Source organism: Benincasa hispida, chromosome 5 (genome assembly GCF_009727055.1).
Source record: "Benincasa hispida cultivar B227 chromosome 5, ASM972705v1, whole genome shotgun sequence".
In the NCBI taxonomy this organism is placed as follows: domain Eukaryota; kingdom Viridiplantae; phylum Streptophyta; class Magnoliopsida; order Cucurbitales; family Cucurbitaceae; genus Benincasa; species Benincasa hispida.
The window spans coordinates 19,478,214-19,502,484 of NC_052353.1; the positions used below are offsets into that span (position 1 = coordinate 19,478,214).

The 24,271-nt window shown below is 37.6% G+C and overlaps 1 protein-coding gene and 1 long non-coding RNA gene across 2 annotated transcripts; one reads left to right on the forward strand and one right to left on the reverse strand.

Annotated features, from left to right (window-relative positions):
* Positions 1-24,271, forward strand: LOC120077612. The gene is made up of 16 exons (XM_039031551.1): positions 1-766; positions 1,061-1,183; positions 1,843-1,969; positions 2,261-2,369; positions 3,142-3,192; positions 3,552-3,646; positions 3,765-3,843; positions 4,265-4,327; positions 4,468-4,515; positions 4,716-4,768; positions 6,413-6,488; positions 6,567-6,638; positions 6,785-6,847; positions 6,970-7,038; positions 7,493-7,568; positions 24,136-24,271. The coding sequence occupies exons 1-15, from the start codon at positions 577-579 to the stop codon at positions 7,538-7,540; spliced, it is 1,266 nt and encodes a 421-aa protein (XP_038887479.1). The 5' UTR covers positions 1-576; the 3' UTR covers positions 7,541-7,568; positions 24,136-24,271.
* LOC120077613 lies at positions 15,000-17,625 on the reverse strand. Its single transcript, XR_005481793.1, has 2 exons — positions 17,566-17,625; positions 15,000-16,162 (listed from the first exon to the last, which is right to left on the reverse strand). It is a non-coding gene; the product is annotated as an uncharacterized LOC120077613 (long non-coding RNA).

A 24,271-nucleotide genomic window follows, 5' to 3' on the forward strand; every position in this document is an offset into this window, starting at 1 on the left:
GCAGTTGTGTCCTTGTGATCTGACTGGACAATGTAATTTCCGGTCGTGGGATTCACGAATTCAAATAAATAATAAATAACAAATAATAATAATAATTTAAAAAAGGAAAAAAAAAATAGAAAAAAAAAAAAACTTGCGTATGCCATCGGGCGGCAGTTTATGAAATTGCCCGCCACCAATTCCATTCTTCTTTCTCCTTCCTTCCTCCATTCCTTCCTTCCTTCCATGGCTATGGCTTCCTCTTCCAAACACTAGCTCCGGCTACTTCCACTTCACACACACACACACACACACGCATTCCTTCCAATATCACCCATCATTCTGACTTTCTCTATATGTTCTTTCTTTTCCCCTTATCGATCATCGCTATTTGATGTTTCGCCCCACTTTTGAACCGAATGTCCGCAGGTTTTTCTCGCGGACAGCGGAGAGATTCGAGGTGATAGAATGTTGTAGAAATATTTATTGTTTGTTGTTCTGTTTTGGTTGCGTGTTTCTGTGAAGAACAAAAAGAAAATTCCTGCTTCATTCGTCGTTTATCATAAGAGAGAAACGGGCGAGCGACGTTCAATATCCATGGAGAAAGAGATGGAGACGGATGAAGAAATGGAAGAGGTTACTGACAAGCCATTTGTTTGGGAGGAGATTGATTTGGATTACGAGTTTGATGTGGCTATGTATTATGATTTCACTCGTCCCGAGACAGAGAAGGAGATTAGGGAAGCCGAGGATTGGTTTAAATTTGCTGGAACCTATCCACCTTCTCGTAAGTATTTCGTTTTCTTATTCATCATTTGTCTCTTCATGATTTCGATGTTATTTTGATATCTGTTATAAATGTTCATGTTATGGAATGATTCTGTTCTGCGGTATTTGATTTTTGGATTTTTTAGGACGCCGTTTTCTCTTGGAATAGTTTTTAGTGCATTGTGGTGATCGTGGGAATAGAATCAAATGATTTTGCAGATTAGATCAAAATTTAATTGGTCGTTCATGTTAAATCTGATAGTATGTTTTTTGTTTTTTGTTTTTGTTTTTTTTTTTGTTTTTTCTCTATTAGCATTCGTCGTAAAACTGAATGGGGAAGAAGAGGTTGGAGCGGAGTGCACCTCTATGGAACTCAAGGATGTCCAGAATAACTGGGATGACCATGAAAATTCTGAGATTAATGAGAATGATCCAGGTATAATGTGCATGTCTTCTTTTATTATTCGTTCAGTTGGATTCAACCTCGTCAATATGTTGTGCTGGAAGTACTATTTTAATACTTAACGATTAATATGATGGTGGAAAAATGTCGATCTTAAATCTTTTGGTGTGGTTGAGAAAACCCCTGCAAGCCATACCACCATTATGAAAGTTTGGATCCTTTTTCCTTTTTCTGTTAAGACAGTTTGTATGAATCGTATAAGGTGTATAAGGCCCATGTATTTATGTTTTGTATAGTTCACCTGTGGTGGGATTTTGTATATTTTGTCACCTAGGTGGCTAAGGTTTTTTGGTTTGGAGCAAGGAGTGGAGTTGTGAATTTTAAGGAGTTATAAAGTCTGGGAAGTTGTGAACTCTTGGGGCCCACCGTATAAGGATTTACTAATACTAAGGTATAAAATTGATTTTTTTTAGTAGCGGGACCCACAAACTTCTTAGGCCAAACAAGAACTCCACTCCCCTCAACTCCTACTCCCCCAACTCCTCAAGCCAAACACCCTCTAAAGGAGTTGCAGATTATTCTTGTATTGTATTTCATTCAGTTAGAAACTTAGAATTATTCTCCTGTTTGGAAGTTTCTCCAAATATTTTCAAACCTCTAACTCCCATCCTTACTGGCTCACGATATTCTAGGAGTTAATTTGAAGTCTACTGTCAAGGTAAATCTACCAAGGTGTTCAACTTTTATGAAACCAACTGCAAGCTATTTGGCCAAGCAAAATCAACCCCGAGGAGTACATTCCAACACGGTTCTGCGAAGGTGATGGTCATATTTTAAATACTATTTTGATTGGCATTAATGATGTCTGCAGTATCTTCAAGACTTTCTCTTGAGATATGATGGGATCATTTCCCATTCCACTCATGAAGGTAGGTTATATCAGGATAGTTAGTAGTTGTTGCTCATTCATTATTGTGGAACGTGTTCTGGTGAAAGAAGGGCTCTGTGAGCTCTCCAAATGACCTTCTGCATAAGCATTAGTTATTTTTACCGTTCATTTTATGTTCTTTTCAATTTTATACTCACTCATCATTTTTTAATGTTTCCTAGATTTCAGTTCAGCTTGAGCAATAGTATAGAGACCAGTTCTCAGCGCTCTTCATTGAATGTTAGTCATGCTACCAAAAGGCAAAAGTTGGAGGCTGGTTATTTTTCCAATGTGTGTGGAAGTTTCTATTTCTACATTTATTGTTATTATTATTTTGATTTGGTATTCTACAAGTCTCCTACATATATGGTTGTCTTTATAGAGGGAAAGGGAAGGAAACATTAGTTTTTGTTCCAGAGAGAAGAAGCCAGTATTAAAACTTCAAACCAAATATTCTTTCTAATAATGTGGCGATCTTTCCTGTGTTAGCTTGAGAGGTTTTGAGACCCATTCATTTAGATGGTTTAATTACCCCCTTAGTAATTATTGTTATCTGTTTCTCTTGCATTCATATCTATTACTGACAACATTTTAAACAAGATTTGAAGATGTTGGTAAGGATACTAAGACTTAACTGATGGGATTCTAGAGTGCTGTCCAATTTCCAAGACTTGTATTTTCTGATTGGCATATTGTTTCCATCTAATCATTGTTATTCTTTCTTCGTTTCCTCTCCCACTTTGTAACATCATAAATCAAGCATATTTGAGTGGTTTGATTACATTCATCTTGGAATTTCCTTTTTTATTATCAACTTTTTGAGTAATTTTTTCCTAAAATATTAAATGAGGTCTATAGAGATAGATAGATAGAGAGAGAGAGAGAGAGAGAGAGAGAGAGAGAGAGAGAGAGAGAGACAAAAAGGAGAGGGATTCCGTGGAAATTATTTATCTTTAATCTGCTTTTGCAGAACTGGCAGTTATGATGTTCCAGCCTATCAAACCTGCAGAGTGAGTCTATTGATATCACAAGTTTTTAAGTAATTTTTAACCTTTTGCTGCAGATCCCATGTTTGATACGTCAAACAAGTTTACTACGCAAGGTATCTAAAAAGGTACGTGCTGTCTACCTGGAAACTGGAATTGATAGTAATAGTTCATTTAAATTAGTTTTCAATGCATCTTCATTCAATATATCATACTTGTGCTCATGAAAACTTATCATTACGGTAATATGGTGCTGGTAAAGTTAGAATATTATTAAATAATTCCTTACTTTCTTGTTTTACAATAATACAATGGTCAATCTTAAATAGAAGAAAGACCTAGAACTAAAAAGGAAAATATCCTATCCAAATAAATACAATGTACAAATAATTAAGGCATAAAGTCAACAATTGAGGCCTGAATCAACATATAATCTCTGTTCTTAGTTCGTTCATACACTAGAATTTAACCCTTATAGCTACTGCAGGTTGCTTCAGAAGTTAATCTACCTGTTACTAGAATTAGACCTACCATACCTAAAGAGCCCAACCTGGAGACAGCAAGTAGGGCACAAAGATGCAGGTAGTTAGCTTTGAACGGAAATAAAGCATTTTTTTCTTTGTGTTTTCTTAAACACATTCAGCATACAGTAACTTGTGCTTCAAGCTGATGGCATCATCTTGCAAGTTCTGAATTTCAGGTCTAAAATCAACGCAACAGCAATTGAAAATGATAAACTGAATGCTTCTAACTTTAAAGCACGCCCGCTGAACCGAAAAGTTAGTATTGTTGTAGTGTTTGGCACAATTTCTTTTACCTTAAATGCTATTTATTCATATAAGATGTACTTCATTGTTTATATGATATTATAACAACTTTTTTTTTTTTTTTTTTAACTCAACTTGGTTAAAATCTTCCTCGTGGTGCTAAAGAAGTTTGAAGGGTTTTCAATCCAAGATATCTCTTGCAACTGGGCTGCTTTTATTATACCTTCGTAGATTTGTTTCTTTAAGTTTCTCTTGTTTCTCCTATTTTGTTGTAGCTTGACTTTTGATTATGTTTGTAATGATGTCAGTTGTTTTATTTTTTTTATTTATTTACTTTTATCTTAGAGATTAGTCTCTTTCACTCTCTTACCGACAAGTTTTGTGTACTTTTTTTAAAAAAAAAAAAAATTATTGGACTTTTTTGGTTTTACAGATCCTTGAGGCTCCTACTTTGCTCCCACCAAAGAAGAGCATTCCACAAATGCCTGAATTTCAAGTAATTTGTTTGAGCATGTATTGTTTTCATTTATTGAGCTAATGTTTGTACCAGCACCTTGATGGAAATTTTTATTTTACTCCAATAGGCGAGTATTCTGTACCATAATTTTATTGATTGATTTTATTTGATTGTTTTAGGTGTTTCATCTGAAGACATCAGAGAGGGCCGCCCAGCACACATATGATGTAAGCTATCAGACTGTTTTACTGATGGTATTGGTAACCATTTATGTTTGTACGCATTTCAGCCTATGATGTTTAAGCTGGTATGTTAGTGGTAAATAAGCGGTCTTGGTTGAGTCTGTTGTAAACAATTTGAAAATGTTATGTTTCTCCTTTAAATGTTACTAAAATTTCCTGTAGCACTGACACTCCAACTATTGCAGGTAAGTAATCCTTATGTATCTAATTCACGAAGTGAAAACAACTGCACAAGAAGGTAATTGAGGTAGATCTTTCAGCAATTGTAAATTTATAATGTAAAAGGCCTTTACTCTGAAGATTTAATTAATAATTATAGTTTTAGTAACTATGAAGCATATTTATACTGCTTAGAGTTTGTATAAATTATTGGTGATCGTATTAGTGATCTTGGAATCTAGAGGTTAATCGTATTTGACTATAATGTAAGTTTTCCTTTTTAGACTCTTGTTCGACATTTTAAGGATTATCATATATATTCTAGTTTTTGTTAGCTCAGCTTGACTAACCATCATTTGCATTATCTGAAACTGGCCACCGGGTAGCTTATAATATGGCTCCGATCCATTTCAACCAATTAATAAAGATTTCCTTAATTCTTTCTGCACCACCCCTTTGAGCCTGGGAATGACTTAGGCCTACTTAAGGCCTATAGGATCAACTTGTGGTCGTAGACTATACATTAAAAAATTCTAGGGGTAAGATTGTTGTTAACTCTTCTATATGGAAAACTTAATCGGCATCACTGTCTTAAAAAGTCCTAAAAAGTGTGGGCATGCCTCGCTTAGGCTCGTATGAGGCATATTGCACTTATTCAGCATGCACCACTCTCTTAAAGATTCCATTTCTATTATAAGATAAGGATTGGAAATAATGATTATTAAAACTGAAAACTTAGATCAGAAGTCACTGGTTCATGACGAGAACTTGGTCCTCTGGTCTGTTACATTTATACGAAGACAGTAGGCGGTAAGGGAGACCTATATGTCCATATCTTAATCCCCAACCCTTTTTCCTTTTCATTCACGTGAGGTTAGCATTTAAAATTTTCTGAAAAAAAGCAAACCTTATAATGGCCTATATCTCTTCCCATTCTCCCAAGTCTCCTACTGACTCTTCTCTTCCCATTCTCCCAAGTGTCTCTTCTCATTCACCCATACTCCCTATCTCTCTATTATTTTTTCAAACTTCAGATTTCCAACCTCCCTCTCTTCTTCATCTTCTTTCAAGACTCAAACCTAAGATCCAACCTAGCATCCACCCATGTCACCGTTGTGTCAATTTAAATCCTAAGATCTAACTAACCCACGTTGTCACCACGCCATGCAGCCACCACCAATCCACCAGGTCCACACTTGTCACACGCTAGCGTAGGCATTACCTGACGTTGTTTAAAGCTTTTTCCGCTACACAAGCTTCGCCGACACCTCCACATCTTTTTTCTCCCTCTCATTTTGCTCTCCTGACAAAAAATTAATCAGTTGTTATAGAACTGAACCGATTTAAACTAATCTAGGACGGCTCAGTTTTAGAATTGAAACTGTGGTACCTTAAGACTAGAAAATCAAGTTTTTCAGCTCGGTCTACGGTTTCGCCCAAAACCAGACCATGAACACCCCTAGTAGTAGCATTTATTAGTGAGATTAATTAAGTTTTAACTTTTTCTATTACGCTACATAGTTTGCTCATTTGAGAATGTATTATTTAACAATGGTTTTGTGATTCTCAGTTAGTTGCAAGTGAATGCCTGTAGAGTTGTAAATCTACCAGTATTTTCATTTTTATTTGTTATCTTTTAATTGGCGGGAAGGTGTTACTCATGTCTATCATTTATTCTTTAATATTGTTGTTATCTTACAAAAGCTATTCTCACATGCAACAGACCAAATCCTCTCCATGATATGAAACAAGAGAAATGTGTAAAAGCTGAAAAATTTAAAGCTCGGCCACTTGATAAGGTTGTAAAACTCATAGCATTTGAACCCTTTATTTTCTGAAAAATTTGCATGATTTGAGTTCTAAGTTCCTTCATACAGATACAGATACTCTCAAATAATGAAGAATGTGATGTCTTTGTGGATTGTAAGAATGGAACAACTGACTCCAGGGTGAGCCTCATTTTGTCCCATATAATTGCAATAGCATATTTAAAATATTTCATATTTTGATACTTTTAACTTTCATGTTTATTCTATTTTTGGTCTCTGAACTTTCAAATATTCTGTATTCTATTTCGTTTATCGGAGTATTATAGGAATTCAACAGTCTAGATCAAAAGAGATGTTCAGATGAGCTACCAACTAAGTTCCTTAGCCAGGTACCAAAAATTGTGTATCTCAAATTTTCTTCTTTATCTTATATGATATGTGAATGTATTATAATATGAGATTCAAATCCTAACTTGTTCAATTTGTTTCAACAATTTTACATCATCCTCAGCTCACCCTTTCATCGGATTGTAATCAATGCAGTACAAAATTTCATTGCAAAATGCATTTGCCGAACAACGTACGTTAGCTTCTTTTATCCTCTTCACTTCATTATTACGGAAAAATCTTAGGACATGTTTGGGAGTGATTCGAAAATGGTTAAAATCACTTTTGTTATTTTTAAAATCACTAGGAAATATGATTTCTAGGAAATATGATTTTAATGATTCAGAAACCAAAATTGATTAGATGAAAATTACATTTAGAAGTGTAAAATTAAATATTAAATTAACTCTGAGTGATCAAAGGTGGGTTCGAAGTGATTTTAAACATAACAACAATGGTTTTAACAATTCCAAAATCACTCTCAAACATGCACTAATTCATTTATACTCAAAAGTTGTTTTTATTTCTTTTTTTGTTAGTGCTCAAAAGAGAATGTCTCGAGCTTCCTTGATCAAGAGCAATTAATTTATTACAGTTTAAGGGTCAATTAATTTTGTTCTCAGCATGTCATTGGATTCAAGTTGTAGGTCATTGATATACATTTGCCAAATTCACGGTGGCTTTTTGCAAAGTGAGACCAAAACCTTGAGATCACACTAACAGGTAATCTTACGTCTTCAATCTAAACGTAAGATTTTTTAACAAACTGTCCTGTCTATTCTGTTTTTGGTTTTATATATTTTTTTTTTATAAATTAAGCTTATTAGAGTTGTGTATTTCGACAGTATTTTTACGTTTAAAATAATTTTTTCATAGAAATAAATCTTATTCAAACTTTTGAAGTAGATAGTAGAGATAAAATTTGGCTAGAGTTTCCTTTTGAAAAGTAGATTAAAGAAAAGTATTAATAAATAGATGGCATTGTCTTAAGTTTTGAATGTTCCAAATTTGTTCTTATATGGAATGATTTAAGGAAAAATTTTACAAATAGAAAAAATATTAAACTATTTATAAAAATAACAAAAAAAAAAAAAAAACTGATAGACATTGATAGTCGTCTATCAATAATAGACTTCTATAAGTTTTTATCACTGATAAACTTCTATTAGCCTCTATAAAAAAAAGATTAAAATTTTGTTATTTTATGTAAATAGTTTCTCTTATTTTTCTATTTTTAAAAATCTCCCCTGATTTAATAGTAAAGTGTTGTTATTTATTTTATTCATAGTATGATTATAAATTTAATTTTAAAATATAAAGAAGAGTTATTAATTATTAGAAAGTTGCAAAAGTTATTTTGTTCAATGGTATTACCTTCGTCCTTAGATGTCGGAGGTTCAATCCTCCACTCTGTAGTTGTTGTACTAAAAGAATATATTTATAAAGTTTTTGAAATACCAATGTTACGAATGCTTCAACTTATAATACAAACACATTTCTAAAATTTTTCCTTTGCAATTGATGATGCGAATGAAAAATGATTATTATACCGATTGATATAGAAATGTCAATTAAAGAATGTCATAGATGTACTTTAAAGAATCTTTGACACTTAAATGTGTTTCTATTATTTTTTTAATTTAGTTTAACTTTTACACTAGATAGTATGAGGAATAAAAAAGTACAAAAAGGAACTCTAAGAACATTACAATTCCAAGAGCGTATACTTATCTTTTTGCGGAGGGTTCATAGTTTGGGGTTAAAGACACAGAACAAGACATATTAAGCCAAAAATAGTTCCCAGCCTAAGCAAAGCAATTATAAAAATAGATGACAAGGGGAAAAAAGTCTAAAAGCATCACTGACTTAATAGCTTGAAGGATAACGGGGGATGAACCCGGATGTTATGTAACGACCCGACCCCCTAGGACTTAAGTTAGGCCATTACTAAATACATGCATGCATGGAACTCAAAACGACACTCGATTATGGTGAAATAAATGCTAATTAAATAAGGTAAGTTAAAAAATCTTTCATTAAATTTAAATACTAAAACAATAGTAGGGTACCCATAAATCATAAAGAACAATAAATAAGTCTGAAAAACAAATCTTTAAAAGTAAGTTTTAAGCATCAAAACTAAAAGTTAAGAGGAACATGAAAAGAACTTTAAATCTCATGAGCGGAAGCGTAAAAACTAATCCCAGTGGCTCGATCACGAATTCCGCTTGTCCATCGCCGGTGCATCTCTACCCTTACCTGAAACAACATGAGAAAGAATGAGTTAAAAATACTTAGTAAGTAACCCCACTACTGGGGTCAAGCTGGGTGTCACAATCGCTCTTTCGGAAGCTTCTCTTAGCGATTGTGCGGCACTTGTTCCCGCTCACGAACAAGCCAGCCAACTCGATTACGGACTGCCGATGGCACACCGAGTGCCTCTTGCAACCTCCACCCCCGTTTTAGGGAAAACGGTTTTAGAAAACGGGTTTTGGAGAAAAGGTTTTCGTAAGAAAGATTTGTGAGTGTGAATAAAGAAAGAAAGATTGTAGTAGACTAGAAAGCAATAAGCAACAACAACGGCTTTATAGAGTACTACTCCGGGTATGAGGAAATGATGGTTAGTCTATCCCCATATAGTGCATTCTGAACAAAAAGCCAACTGGCGCCCTTGCATATGCAAAAGGGCGAGTGGTCACTTACAATGAAAATGTAAAGAAAGCAAGCTAACTAAACTAATACAATACAGGATATGAAAATATGCTAGAAGGGGGTTGGATTGGGCATGCGGCCATGGGCAACAGGCCCTGGACAAGCATGACCGTTACATTCTCCCCCACTTAATTGGTTGACGTCCCCGTCAACCGACCTTGTTCAAAACCTGCGATGGTCGGAGCCGCATTCTTCAAGTCTTCGGCCCGCTCCCAACTGATCTCTTCATCGGGGAGATCCTTCCATTAAAAGCCAACTGGCGCCCTTGCATATGCAAAAGGGCGAGTGGTCACTTACAATGAAAATGTAAAGAAAGCAAGCTAACTAAACTATTACAATACAGGACATGAAAATATGCTAGAAGGGGGTTGGATTGGGCATGCGGCCATGGGCAACAGGCCCTGGACAAGCATGACCGTTACATTCTCCCCCACTTAATTGGTTGACGTCCCCGTCAACCGACCTTGTCAAAACCTGCGATGGCCGGAGCCGCATTCTTCAAGTCTTCGGCCCGCTCCCAACTGATCTTTTCATCGGGGAGATCCTTCCATTTCACCAAGAACTCTGTCAGTTCTCGTCTGGGTCTTCCACTACGGCGCGTACGTTTACCCAAGATTTGTGCAACTTCTTTCTCAGCAAAACTCTTTCATCGTGACTGATGGGCGCCTTAGCATGTTCCGCTGTCCATCCTCGGGTTCGGGATGATAGGGCTTCAGGAATTCCACACCGATGACAGAATGAATCTTCATCCATGAGGGTAACTGAACCTATATGAGGTTCTCCCGACCTTCTCAATTACCTCCACTGGACCTTCGTATTTTCTTACTAGCCGTTGGTCTCTCTGGCCTCGGAACTGAAACTGTCCCGGTCGTAGCTTGATCAGGACCTTGTCCCCAGCTTGAAACTCAAGGGCCCTCTGCTTCTTACCAGCCCATTTCTTCACTCTCCTTGATGCTCTTTCTAGGTAGGCGGCTTTGCCCCTGGCAACAACTCGACCTCATGGTCAATCCCCTTCATGGGGGTAGGGACTTGGGCAAGCTTCTCAGCCTGACGTCCCGAATACTCTTCAAGACAAATAGATCGTCTTGGGGGATCTCCTCCTCAGCGGACTCCAACCGATTCTACTGGGATGGTCATGAACGTGGGTTCGTCGTGGCCGGGCCCTCTTTCAATTGGAGGGCTGAGATCATTCTCACTCCATTTGGCCGCTTGATACTTGCTTGGACTACGGTCGGTGTAGATCCGGTAATGACTAAGCATTTGGCGAGGGGCACTGGTATGACTTTATGTTCAAGTAGGATTTTCATCCCCAGTACCACATCAAAATCATCCATCTTGACAATCACGAAGTCGACGAGGCCCCTTCCAGTCTCCTAACTTTACGGAGTTCTCTTCGCTATCCCCGAAATTGGTAGGGCTGTGGAATTCACAGCTTTCATCTTTCCTGCATCTCTTTCCCAATTCAAGTTCAGGCGGCGAGCTTCCGTTTCCGCCATGAAGTTATGGGTAGCCCCAGAGTCAACCATAAGTGGTTTTGGCCGATCTTTGGTTGACCCAAGCGTCCACATACATGAGACCTTTCTCTAGTGGCTCCGTCGCCTTTCCCATATTCTTCTGGAGTGCAGACAGAAATTTCAATGCCCCCATCCTGGGATTCTCAATTTTTTGCTGTTGGCTCGGTTACCGTCTCCTCTAGTTCGGCCTCGTCTCCGGAGGTAGAGGCTAATGTGGCTTGAAAAGCACTGAACGCGGTTTGATTTGGACATTCACGCGCCCTGTGTGGCCCTCTACATATGAAAACAGACAGGGGGCGATTGTAATTGTTATGCTGTTGTGGCGGCCCCCGCCAGTTGTTTCCTGATCTCGGTTGGGATGATTTACGGTCCCCTGGTGTCTTGTCTCCTCCCCCAGACCTGGGAGGGCTGGAACGGCTGTTTCTATTTTCCTCATTTGAGGAAGTTGATTGCTTCCTCACATCTTGTGAGTCAGTGCTAAGGTCGTATAGTCGTTCAGCTGCCGCATAGGCAGAGGGGAGATTCTGTACTCTCTGTTCATAATAGTTTTTGCTTTTGCCCACGGTTTCAGCCCCTCCACAAAGCAAAAGACCTTGTCTTTTTCGGACATATCTCGTATGTCCAACATGAGTCCTGCAAACTGTTTTACGTAGTCCCTGATGTTACTTGTTTGCTTTAGCTTCTGAGTTTTCGTCGAGCCAAGATCTCAAACAGTTTTCAGGAAGAAACTGTGAACGAAGTTCTTGTTTCAATCTATCCCAAGTATCAATAGTGCAACGTCCTTCCTGTATGTCTGTAAATCGTGATCTCCACCACAGTTTTGCATCTTCAATTAGATGCATCGTTGCTATTGTGACTTTCGACTCTCAGTCACTGTGTTCGTCGCCTTGAAAGTTATTGCCTCAAGGTCGAAGATAAAATTTTTCCAGGGCTTTCGCTTCTCGCACCCCACAGAAGGGTTTTGGTTCTGGGATTTTTTATTCGGCTTACCCGCACTGCGCCCCCAGGTGGGGCTTGGTTCCCTACCGCTCGGATGGTGAGATTCACCCTCGCACTCACATCCGCTATCTCGGCTCTGACGAGCATCCTGGGCCGATCGAAAGTCTTCAGATAGGTCGGTTATCATCTGAAGTTATTGCTTTTTGGGAGCTGTCCAGCTCTTCGACACGCTCCTCTATGGTGGCAACAGAACCCGAGGAGCTATTGCCTCGTTTCAAAGTTGCCGGACCGTACTGTTTGGTCTCGAGGGTCTCTACCCTCATCATTAATTCTCTGCGGGTAATCCGTCTAGGCGGCCTACCACCGCATCAATTCCATCGGCTTTCTCGGCAACTTCTTGTAGCCGAGTCTCAAGGGAAACGAAACATTATCTGGACCTCTCTCAGTAGAGCATTTTTCTTCTATCTCTACCAATCTGTCCACAATCGGACTTGTTCAAGTTCTTCGTCGCCGACAATGATCACTGATCTTCCCTCTATAAGCCAACTTGGCTCTGATACCAAACTGTCACAATCGCTCTTTCGGAAGCTTCTCTTAGCGATTGTGCGGCACTTGTTCCCGCTCACGAACAAGCCAGCCAACTCGATTACGGACTGCCGATGGCACACCGAGTGCCTCTTGCAACCTCCACCCCGTTTTAGGGAAAACGGTTTTAGAAAACGGGTTTGGAGAAAAGGTTTTCGTAAGAAGATTTGTGAGTGTGAATAAAGAAAGAAAGATTGTAGTAGACTAGAAAGCAATAAGCAACAACAACGGCTTTATAGAGTACTACTCCGGGTATGAGGAAATGATGGTTTAGTCTTATCCCATATATGTGCATTCTGAACAAAAAGCCAACTGGCGCCCTTGCATATGCAAAAGGGCGAGTGGTCACTTACAATGAAAATGTAAAGAAAGCAAGCTAACTAACTAAACTAATACAATACAGGACATGAAAATATGCTAGAAGGGGGTTGGATTGGGCATGCGGCATGGGCAACAGGCCCTGGACAAGCATGACCGTTACACTGGCATCTATGTCTCTAAGATACCTACCTCTGGTGAAACATAATAAATTGCTCTATCCTCATGAGAACACATATATACATGAAAACAAGAAGGGGAACTGAGTCCTATCCTAGTATGTCCATACCTCTAGTAAGTCTCGTAGACCCACAACCTTTGGTGAATCCCGAAGGAAACACCATCTCTTACATACGCATGGTTATGCATACACCTCTTTCAATATACATAACTCACTTAATGTGTACCTCTTTTCGTACACATGGTTACGTATACACCTCTTTCGTATACACATAACCCACTGAATATGTACCTCTTTCGTACATCTAGTTATGTATACACCTCTTTCGTATATACATAACCCACTGAATATATACCTCTTTTGTACATGTAGTTATGTATACACCTCTTTCTTATACACATAACCCACTGAGTATGTACCTCTTTTGTACAGCCCAGTACTCTCTAGGTATGTATCACTTTCATACACACCAGCCCTAGTACGTCTCTTTCATGTACTAGCGCCTTTAGACATGCATCACTTTCTTGCAGTCACATAGTCTGGAAAGAAAAGAGATAGCATCTAACTTCATATTACATATAACATTCACCTAATCATGCATCCTCTAAAATCTCTTGATCAAGGTCAGGCTAGTTAACCTCAACATACATAATTAATCTAGTATTAGTGGATCCACCCTAGTTCATCACTTTCATGCACTAACTCATGTAACAATCAAACATTTGAAATTTCATAATACATCATATAACTTACACACTTTCATAATAAATCACAACAACAAGCACATCAACAAAATGCTCCAACTTTCACCTAACTTTAAGACATTTCCGTAGTAGTGTCGCTTAACTCATAATTTAGAGTCATGCCCAATCGTCCTTTTAATATATTCCATAAAATTCTAAATCATGTTCATACATTAACATGCTTCAGTCATATTATCACATTCTCATATATCTTTTCTAAACAGTCCATTAAATCTCAGAACAGTCAAAATTATCCGTGTAACTAGTCTTACAATCCTCAACATCAACAGATCAAATACAACCATATGGAATCACATACCATCTCATGCTAGCATTCAAGTGTCTATGTGCACAAATAAATCTTTCAGATACCAAAACATACATTGGTCATACTGTACTATTAGACCATCATGCTGTTATTCTGCCATATCATTCATTTATCATGCTAGCATACATCTAATGTCTGGCCCGTAGGCAGTTCCAGTAGTAAGATTACTTACTTCAAATTATGCCTAAGTTTCAAGCAATTTAATCTTTCTCCTCGCTTAGATGAATCTTGAATCAAGCCCCAAAGTATAGCTTGTTCCAAAACTGCCTTCGATCTCTCAAACAAATGCCTCAATCAAAATGTTGCTTGGTCCAAAATTAGTTTTGAACTTAAGTTCGTTTGCGAACCCAACTTAATCCTTCGCAATGCCTGACAACACACTTCTACCTTAAAATTCCACCAGTGCTCAAATCTTTCCTAAGGTCCAAAATTTTGGCGACTGGCCATGGGTTCTAGTTGCTGTGATAGGCTGAAGAAGAGATCGTCGGCCGGACGTGACAAGCCAAGCGAGGACAGCTGGAGTGGCGGCAAGGGTCTCAGCTAGAGGAAGAAGAAATTGAAGGGGGATGCCGGCGGGTGCGTGAGGAAGAAAGGGAAAGAGGGTTTTAAAAAAAAATAATAATAATAATAATAAAACGAAAAAAATAAATATAATTACATTTAATTCCTTTCTGTTTTATACTATTAAATTCCTTTCCGTTTTATACTATTAAATTTCTTTCCGTTTTATACTATTAAATTCATTTCCGTTCAAAAGAAAATTAATTCCTACCATTAATTTTCAAATTGAATTTCAAATTGAATAATTTCACACCAATAACTAAATTCCCACACTTACACTTGAAGTCCAAAATTCTAAAAATGTCCTCTAACTAATAACGATTATTGAAATTTCAAATAATAAAGTTACTGAAATTACATTGTTACTAAAAAATGTGCGGGATGTTACATGTTACATCTCCCACCAGGGATAGATGGCTACACACCAAGTGAACCTTCAAACCCAACAATGCAAACATTTCTCAGGACTGATGTGATATATCCAAACTGGCTCCATATCCCAATAAGATATCTGATGGGTGGACTGGCTCCAAACAAGCACCTCTACCCAAATAAACGTACGAAAAGGGTTCTTGAAGCACAAGTGATCACAAGACTCATCTGCTCATCTGCAAAGAAAACAAGTTGTCAAGACTAAGGTATTCCAACTATGTAGTTGAGCCTGCGTGTAAAGCCTATCTTAAACAGCGAACCACGGGATAGACGAGTGTGAAAGAATGTTACTCTAAACCAAAAAAGTACATACCAAGGCACCTTAGGGCTCATAGGATGCAGTGCACCCAAGAATTGGCCACCAAAAACACTTAATCCTTTTATTAATCAGCCACCTTTGCATGTAAGGTGTTATCAGTATCACAAACTGCTGCAAACTGGGAAATATATTTATTTTATTCCTCAACTTTCTTACTTTACCAAGATACAAAGGTCAATCTTAAATAGAATGAAGACCTGAAAACAGGAAAGGAAAAGATCCTACCAAAATAATCACAATATAATTACAGCATATAATTAAGGCATAAATCAACACTCTCCCTTCCACTGCCAACTTGCTAATTAACTTGTCAAATTTTAATTTTGGGAGTCTTTTTGTCCATATTTTAACAATTTGCTCTAAGATTGGGAGATAAAAGGTACAAATCATTCCAACATCAATCTTCTCCTTTATAAAATATTGATCAATTTTGATATATTTCATCTTATCATGAAGGATTAGATTGTGAGGTATGGAAAAGGCTACCTTATTGTCACAATAGACATGTATAGGCGTCACTTGGTTAAATCTAAATTCTTCCAAAAGTCTTTTTATTCAAATGCCCTGAAGTGTGCTTCAATGCTACTTCTAGCTAACACACTTTGTCTTTTGCTTCATCATGGAACTAAATTTTTTCCAATAAAGGAACAATAACCAAAAGTAGAACTTTTATCGGTGGTGCTACCTGCACAATCAACATCAATGTAAATTTCAACATGTAAATGATCATGTTTCTTAAACATAACGTCTTTTCTTGGAGTTCCTTTCATATATCTTAGGATTCTGCAAACTGCCTAAAAATGAGTTATATCTAGACGAGTGTGAGATAAATTTACATTGATGTTGATTGTGCAGGTAAACCATGCTAATTGGTTTTTTTCTTTAGAAAATTCTAAAAGCTACTTGCACAATTAACATCCTGAATTGGTTTACCATGTTAACTGAAAAGCAATATCTAGATGAGTGAGATAAATAAATGAGTCTTCCCATGAGTCTTTAGTATTTTTCCTTATCTTTTATCTCAATGTTTATTGAAACTTGGAATTTTAAATTTGACTCAATAGGAGTGGTCGGTGTCTTGTGGCCAAGTCAGTCTATCTCTTCCAAAAAATCAACAATGTATTATCTTTGATTTACAAGGATGTCCTGTTTTGACCTGACAAATTCCATCCCTAGGAAACTTTTTCTTCAAATAATTAAGTTCAACTTCATCATTTCCTGTGAGAATGATATCATCAACATACATTGTCAAAACAACCATCCTATCATGACTAGTGTGTTTATAGAAGATGGTGTGATTTGCTTGGCTTTGAAGCTTTCTCAAAACTTTCTAACCACGCTCTAGGTGACTGTTTAAGATCGTAGAGAGATTTCTTTAACTTGCCGCCTTTTAAGTTCCAACATTCACTTCACAACTTGGTGCTAAGTTCATAAATACCTCCTTTTCAAGATCACCCTATAGTGTTGAAAAGCATTTTTTAACATCAAGCTATAAAAGTGGTCAATCTAAACTAACTACAATTGATAACAACACTCTAATTGAATTAATTTTTGCAACAAGGGCAAATGTTTCTTGATAGTCAATGTCATAGGTTTGTGTAAAGCCCTAACTAACCTTGCTTTGTATATTTTAATTCTCCCATCATTTTTGCACTTTATAATAAACACCCATTTGCATCCCACTATTTTTTTTTTAATCTGTTGGTAGGTCCACTATATCTCACGTGTCATTCTCTTTAAGAGCATTCATTTATTCTATAACAGCTAAATTTTAACTCGAATCATTTTGAGCCTCATATTCCTTGGGACGAACAAATGGGTTATCCAAGAAGTGAAAGCTCTATAATCATCAGACAAACTATGGTAAGAAAGGTAGTTTGCTATAGGATATTTAGTACAATTACGAATACTTTTCCTATGAGCAATCATAATGTTAAGATCAAGTATTTCAATAAAGTGTTTTGGATAAATGAAGAAATGGGAAAAGCGTTAAGAAATTGGCACAAAAAGAAGAGAGACAATAATAACTTATAAGGATGGACACTTTTGGAGAGAATATTTTTTCACTCTTAAGATACATTTACTCACCTTTTACTCCAAGTTTCTCTCTGACTTTCTTGCTTTTTTTCTTCCTCTCTTTGCTTGCTTGGCTTACAAATGGAGCTACACCTCCTATTTATAGACATGAGAACCTTGGGACCCAAACAAAATAATCTCTCTAGATTATTCTTGGATTCTAAATATCTAGATATTTCTTGGTTTATTTGTATCTAAAGGATTCTAGAATTCCTTAAACCTAAGGTTGTTCTAGAATTTTCTAGATTTTTTTCTTTGAGATATTTATTCATACTACAACATAGTTCTAGTAAAAAACTAATTTACATATATCATATGGTAGATATTTCAAGAACCTTCTAGACTAGTTAGTGTTGTTATATATTTTAATACTCCCCCTCAATATTAACTATTTTGGGTCGTTCAATCATTCTGAGCTACTATCGAAACTTTGCATGTTTGTTTGTTGGTAGCCCTTTTGTGAATATATCTGCAAGTTGATCTTCTGTCTTTATTAGCTTCATCTCAATTTCCTTTTGAAGTACCTTTTCTCTAGTGAAGTGGTATGTTCCTACACATGTTTGATCCTTGTATGGAATACTGGATTCTCAGCTACAAATTGGTTGTCGCAATATAAAGTCACTGCATGATTAACTGCTTGGTGCAAATTCTTCATTAGTTGCTTTATCCACATATTCTCTTGTGATGTCATGGTCGTTACCCTCTACTTTGCTTCTGTGGTAGATAATGCAACTGTTTCTTGCCTCTTGCCATACCAAGAAACTGCTCCACAACCAAGTTTGAACAAGTAACCAATAGTTAACCATTGTGTATCATGATCTCCTGCATAGTCAGCATCATAGAAGCCTTCTAACTTCCAATCCTCCTCTTTCTTATAAAAAAAGGCCATATTCACTTGTTCCTCTTAGATATCGTAAAATTCTTCGAATTGCTTCAAGATGAGGCAACTACGGATTCTGCATTTAACGACTTACAACTCCGACGGAATATGAGATATCAGGTTTTGTTAATGTAAGGTACATTAAACTACCTACCAACTGACGATACATCGTTGAGTCTGCAAGATCTTTACCTTCATGCATGCAGAACTTTTTATTAACCTCCATTGGTGTAGATATTGGCTTACAGTCAATTACGCCATACATCTGCAAAAGATCCTTTACATACTTTTGATGTCCAAGGAACAACTCCTTTTTTTAGCATTCCACCTCTAGTCCAAGGAAATGCTTTAGTTTTCAAACTCTTACATTTCAAATCGGACTAGTAGATTTTGCTTTATTTGTTGAACTTTTTCTATGTGGTCTCCTGTTATGCTTAGATCATCCACATAGACTAATATGATTATGACCTTTGAGCCTTGAGCTTTGACAAATAAGCTGGAATCTACTGGAGTTACTGCAAAGCTACTTTCAACTAGAAACTCTGCAATTTTTCCGTACCAGCCTCTTGGTGCTTACTTCAAACCATCTAAAGCCTTTCTCAGCTTGCAAACATAGTCATGATGAGTTTCATCCTCAAATCCTTTTGGTTGCTCCATATATATTTCTCAATCTAGCTCTCTATTTAAGAAAGCGTTCTTCACATCCATCTGCCACAACTTCCATTCTTTATTAGCAGCAAGTGCTAATAAGACTTGAGTAGTGGTGAGCTTTGCTAAAGGACTGAAAGTCTCATCATAGTCCAAACCATACTGTTGAGAAAACCCTTAAGCCACCAATCGAGCTTTGTATCTCTCTATCGTCCCATCTGCTCGACTTTTAATTTTGTAAACCCATTTACAAGATATGGGTTTAACATGTTTAGGCTTCGGCACCAAGTCCCACGTTTGATTCTTTCTTAATGCGTCAATTTCTTCTTCCATGACTTTTCTCCATTGGATATTCTTTGACGCTTCTTCGTATGTTGTTAGCTCCTCAAATGTTGTTGTTAAAACGAGGAGGCCATAGAGAAACTCTTTTTTATTCCTTTCTGTTGCATTCATACACCTAGAATTAAGTTTTCTTAGTTTTGTTGATCTTCGTAATTGTGGCTCTTGATTACATACTCCATTTTGCCAAAGACTTTGTGTTCGTAATTGCTCTTCTTCGTCTTCATCGGCTTCTTCTTCTCTTTCTATTGGAGCTTGCTATACTTGACTTATTTCTTCTTCTGGTCCTTCTTCAAAAGACTTCTCATCTTTGGGTGCCTTTTCTAATTTGGATGCCCATAATGATGATGCTTCATCAAATATCACATTCCTTGATGTATAGCATTGTCCTCTGATAGGATCAACACATCTCCACTGTCACATCCCTTCCCAAGCTCACCTCTCGAACCCCAAAGGAGGCTTGAGGACAGCAAATACCACTCTTTTGTGATATCTGCAGCCCATCTCACCTTAACTCGTCTTAACTCAATTTAATCAAAGACAAATAGAATTAACTTATTGTTTCTATTTAACAGGAATTATAGATTTAAGGGTTTTACAACGTTTATCCAATCCCAACTTTACAATTACTATATAAACATTTAACTCGTGGCAGACTTCGTCTTCTCACAACAACCTGGACTCTTATGCTATCTACGAAGGAAAACATAAAAGAAAAGAATGAGTTGGAAGCCCAGTGAGTAGTAAACTACTTACAGGGTCTCTTTCAACCCTTTAGAGACAAATAACTCAATAGCATATCCACATAGCGAGATTGCTACTCAAACCTCAGGCACGAACAAGTCCGCTACCTGCTCTACCTACACACGCGGTAGATAGTTAAACATGTCTCTTTTATTATTACTATGTACACATAGATCCCCCTCTTATAGGCTTAGAAGTTAGACCCGTCGGTCCTGTGACCATCCTATATGAGGTTCCTCTCACGGGCTCAGGAATTGGGCCCTCATGACCCTCTTACTGTCCCGTGAGGTTCTTTCACAAGCTCAGGAACTAGGTCTTCTGACCCCTTGACCATCTCGGGCCTCATATTCTTATCATCGTTCAAGCTAGTTATACATCTAAATATGCATAAAGTTTTATATAGATATGCATAAATTCTTAAAAAAATACCACTCACAATTTGCTCGCAAGGATCTCCTTTTCTTCCCAAGTTCCCTAGTTCCCCCTTCTCCCTTCCTAGGTCTCAAGCCTGTACAATTTCAATAATCAACATAGAGTCTCATGTTTAGGGCTAAAATAACCTTAGAATACCTTCTTGACCCTAAACTTAGCTTACCAACTCTTACTGATATGAAACTAGGCCTCTGTATACTTTTGGACAGCAGTTGCACACGAGGCAGACTTTCCCTAAGCAACTGGACGCATGACAACACCTTTTGGAACCCTGGAATTCCTCTAATCAACGCATGGGCTCAACTGGGTGCATGACAACACTGATCAACCCATAGCCTCCTTTTGATTAATGCATGGCCCTACCCCGAAACCCTAATTTTTCCCTAAAACTTTCCTTTTAAGTCTTCTTTGAAAGGAAATGAGTTGTGAGCTGAAATGAAGTTCTGTTGGGATATTTATAGGTCCTCAAAGGTGTTCTTGTAACCCTTCCTAGGCTACAAATGCATGACACATGTTTTGCATGTAAATCCTAAGTGTCGGTACCATGCAAAGTCCAGCACAAGGGTCCTTGACACCTCCTACTTGCATGCGAGCTTAGGGTGTCTTCACCATGCAAAGTCCAATGTGTAGGCCCTCCTTGAGTTGTCATTTCGGCCTTTTGCATGTCTTATAATGCATCCACCTCACCTTAGGCTCGACCAAGGCTTTATTTGACTAAGCCACGTACCCTATTTGCTATCAATCCGACCTTGCTCTCCAAGTTTCCAAATCAACGTATACTAACCTAGGTTGGGTGCATGGTTGCTTCACTAGCAACCCTACATGCATCTAACAAGCTCCTCTTATGCGCCCATACAGTGTTTCCAACTCATGGTCCTCTAGTTTTGGGCATATGGTTTCTTAGCTATATCAACTTGACTCCTACTTACCCCATAGTTCCCTCTTTGGCTTATAGTAAGGGCATGCACCCACCTTACCTATTCCCCCTTCTAGGCATGCGTCCACTAGGATTCTTGGGCTTCCTTGGTGTAACTTCCTCCCAAAGGTTTGTCTAATGCTTCCATCTTGCACTTCATAGATCCAAAATGAAATCCACAAGATCTTCTATGTGCCAAACCCTAGTCTTATGTGCGCCCAACTCCAACCTCACACACCAACCCTTTTTCCTCTTCCTTCTCTCTTTGTTTCTATCTTCTTCTCAAAGCATAGCTTACTCCTTCAACTCAAGGCATAGTCGTGTGTCCTCTTTGTCTCTCTTTTTCCTCCAAGCATGCGCCCATTGATGCACCCACATGGCCATCTATGCATCCAAGCTTCCATCTATGCATTCAACACCTCATCTATGTGTCCAGTACTCCCCTCTTTAGGGTTTCCTCCATTTGTGGTGTCCTATGTTGTCCAACCCTTAACCAATCTCTTCCAGAATACCCTATGTGCCCATCATTCTTTCCTTATGTGTCCATCATGGCACTCTATGCGTCCATCCCAGTGTTCAACGCATAGTTCCCTTAACTCACCTCATAGCATAGCTTCCCATATCTCCTAAACATCCAAAGTTGTCCAAAACTTCCCCCTGGGATGCATTCAACATGCTTCATCTACTACACCACGTGTTGACCTCATCCAAGATTCTCCATCCTCTCCTATGCTATGAATCCAACTTGATTCTCATAGCACAATTTGGACACTTAGCCAAAATTTTAACTCCAAACTACTATGCCTCCAACACTTAGAAATTTTTCTTCCTCCCAAGCATAGTCTAGGTACTTAGTTAAACTTTTTCCTTCCAAAACTTGAACTTCAAACTCTTCTCTCCCTCTAAGGAAAACCTATGAGGGTTCAGGTGTTACATCCACCCTTTTCTTTGGTTGTCATATCCAACAAAGATGCATCTGATTGCTTTCTTGTCAAACTTCTTTCTCAGTTGATCTAATACAAACACATAAAACACAACCAAAGACTTGAAAGTGTCCAACTGATGGCTTGATATTCTCCAGTTCCACTTGATTGGAATTGAAACGAGGCATTATCATAGTTTTGCCAACGTGGACTATTGGCAACTTCGAGTTGTTTGTAGTTACAACAACTCGGCTTCCTTTGTACTCATGTGTTTTTGCAGCTTCCTCTTATTTCCTGTCATGTGGTTAGAGCAACCTGAATCTCCAATCATTTTCATAATTTACCTCTTCTGCATGGAGACCCAACATTTCATTTTCCACCACATTGGATAGGTTGGTGGGTTGGGATCTGCTATTGCAAAGCATGCCTCTGCATCCCACGCTTTTTCACTGATGCTTTCAGTCTGGGAGGTAACTGTGTTGCTTTTTGTTGCCTTTTTCTTTCGACGACAATCTCTGGTACAGTGGCCTATCTTTCCACAATTATAACATTCATCCTTTTTTTCTATGCTCCTGATTTTGATTAGTTTTACTAGTTCCCCTACTTGAGAGCATTTTGGAGTTTCTTCATCTCTTTTTTATCCTACTTCCTTTTGATATTTTGAATGACCTTTTCTTTGGCCACTAAAGAGCACTTCTTCCTTATTGCTCTTTAGTGTGACCTCTGACATTTGCTTAGCCAATGTTTCTTGATTGGCAAGCATACTTTCTTGGTCAATCAAAGAACAATTGCCGAACCTTGAATAGCAGCAATAAAACTATATTTAGGTTTAAGACCATGGATGATAATTCTCCTCATTCTTGATTCTAAAATAGCAGAAGTAGAATCTAATTCGAAGATTTCACGGCATAAAGTTTTTACTTTGGTGAAGTTCTGTTTGATAGTCATCTCCCTTTGAGCAATTGACACTCTAGAAATTGCAATCTTGCATTATTTTGATTTGAGAAAAGTGAGGCGAATGGGTCTCATGCTTTCTTAGATATATCCATTGCATTGATGTGCTCCAACATTTCTCCATCAACTGTAGTTTTAATTGCAAACATGGCCTTGATAACCTCGTGGCACCACAAGACATGGAGCAAATTAAATGAAGGAAATTTGTGTAAGCTACAATGAAAATAGATGGAAAGTGGGTGAAATGAGTAGATTGTGAGAACGATTAATGGAACTGTGCACATTATATTGCCATCCAATGCGCTAGCTCAACTACCTCAATTATAAACTATCGCGCTAACTAGTAATACCGAAAATATTCTAAGACCGAACCTTTAAGGATGTGCGTTCAAACCAAAACGTTTGAAATCAGAAACAACTTTTTGACATGCATTGTTTGGTAACTAGTTTCATCAATATAGATTTGAGTGTGGTGCTACTGAAAAGAAATGAATGTATCGAAGGAGTTTTACGAAGACTTGAATAATTAAAGGAAGAAATAGCTAATAGGCAAGACTATTATTTAAAAATGTAGAAATAAAAAAGTTATATCAATGAAATTGAGAAAATCTTTCAGATGGTCTATAGGTTCTTGTTTAATTTTCTTTTTTGAAGAATATAAAGTTGTACCTATTGGCATTGCTTACACTAATTTTTTACATATTTTATATGGGTAGTGTTTGTCCTAATATTACACATCATTGCAGTTGCTTCATTCTTTCACTCCACCCAATGTACTCACAGATGTTCCAGTTGTGGCAACATATGACATGAGGATTAGCATTTTTTTTTTTTATAGATTATTTAATCCCCAAATGATAGGCTCTTGTCCATGGTTGAGGT

Coding starts and splice junctions, on each gene's coding strand:
- LOC120077612 (XM_039031551.1), top strand. CDS start 577: ATGGAGAAAGAGATGGAGACGGATGAAGAAATGGAAGAGGTTACTGAC. Junction 3,647..3,764: donor AGTAGGGCACAAAGATGCAG/GTAGTTAGCTTT, acceptor TCTGAATTTCAG/GTCTAAAATCAACGCAACAG. Junction 4,516..4,715: donor CCGCCCAGCACACATATGAT/GTAAGCTATCAG, acceptor CAACTATTGCAG/GTAAGTAATCCTTATGTATC.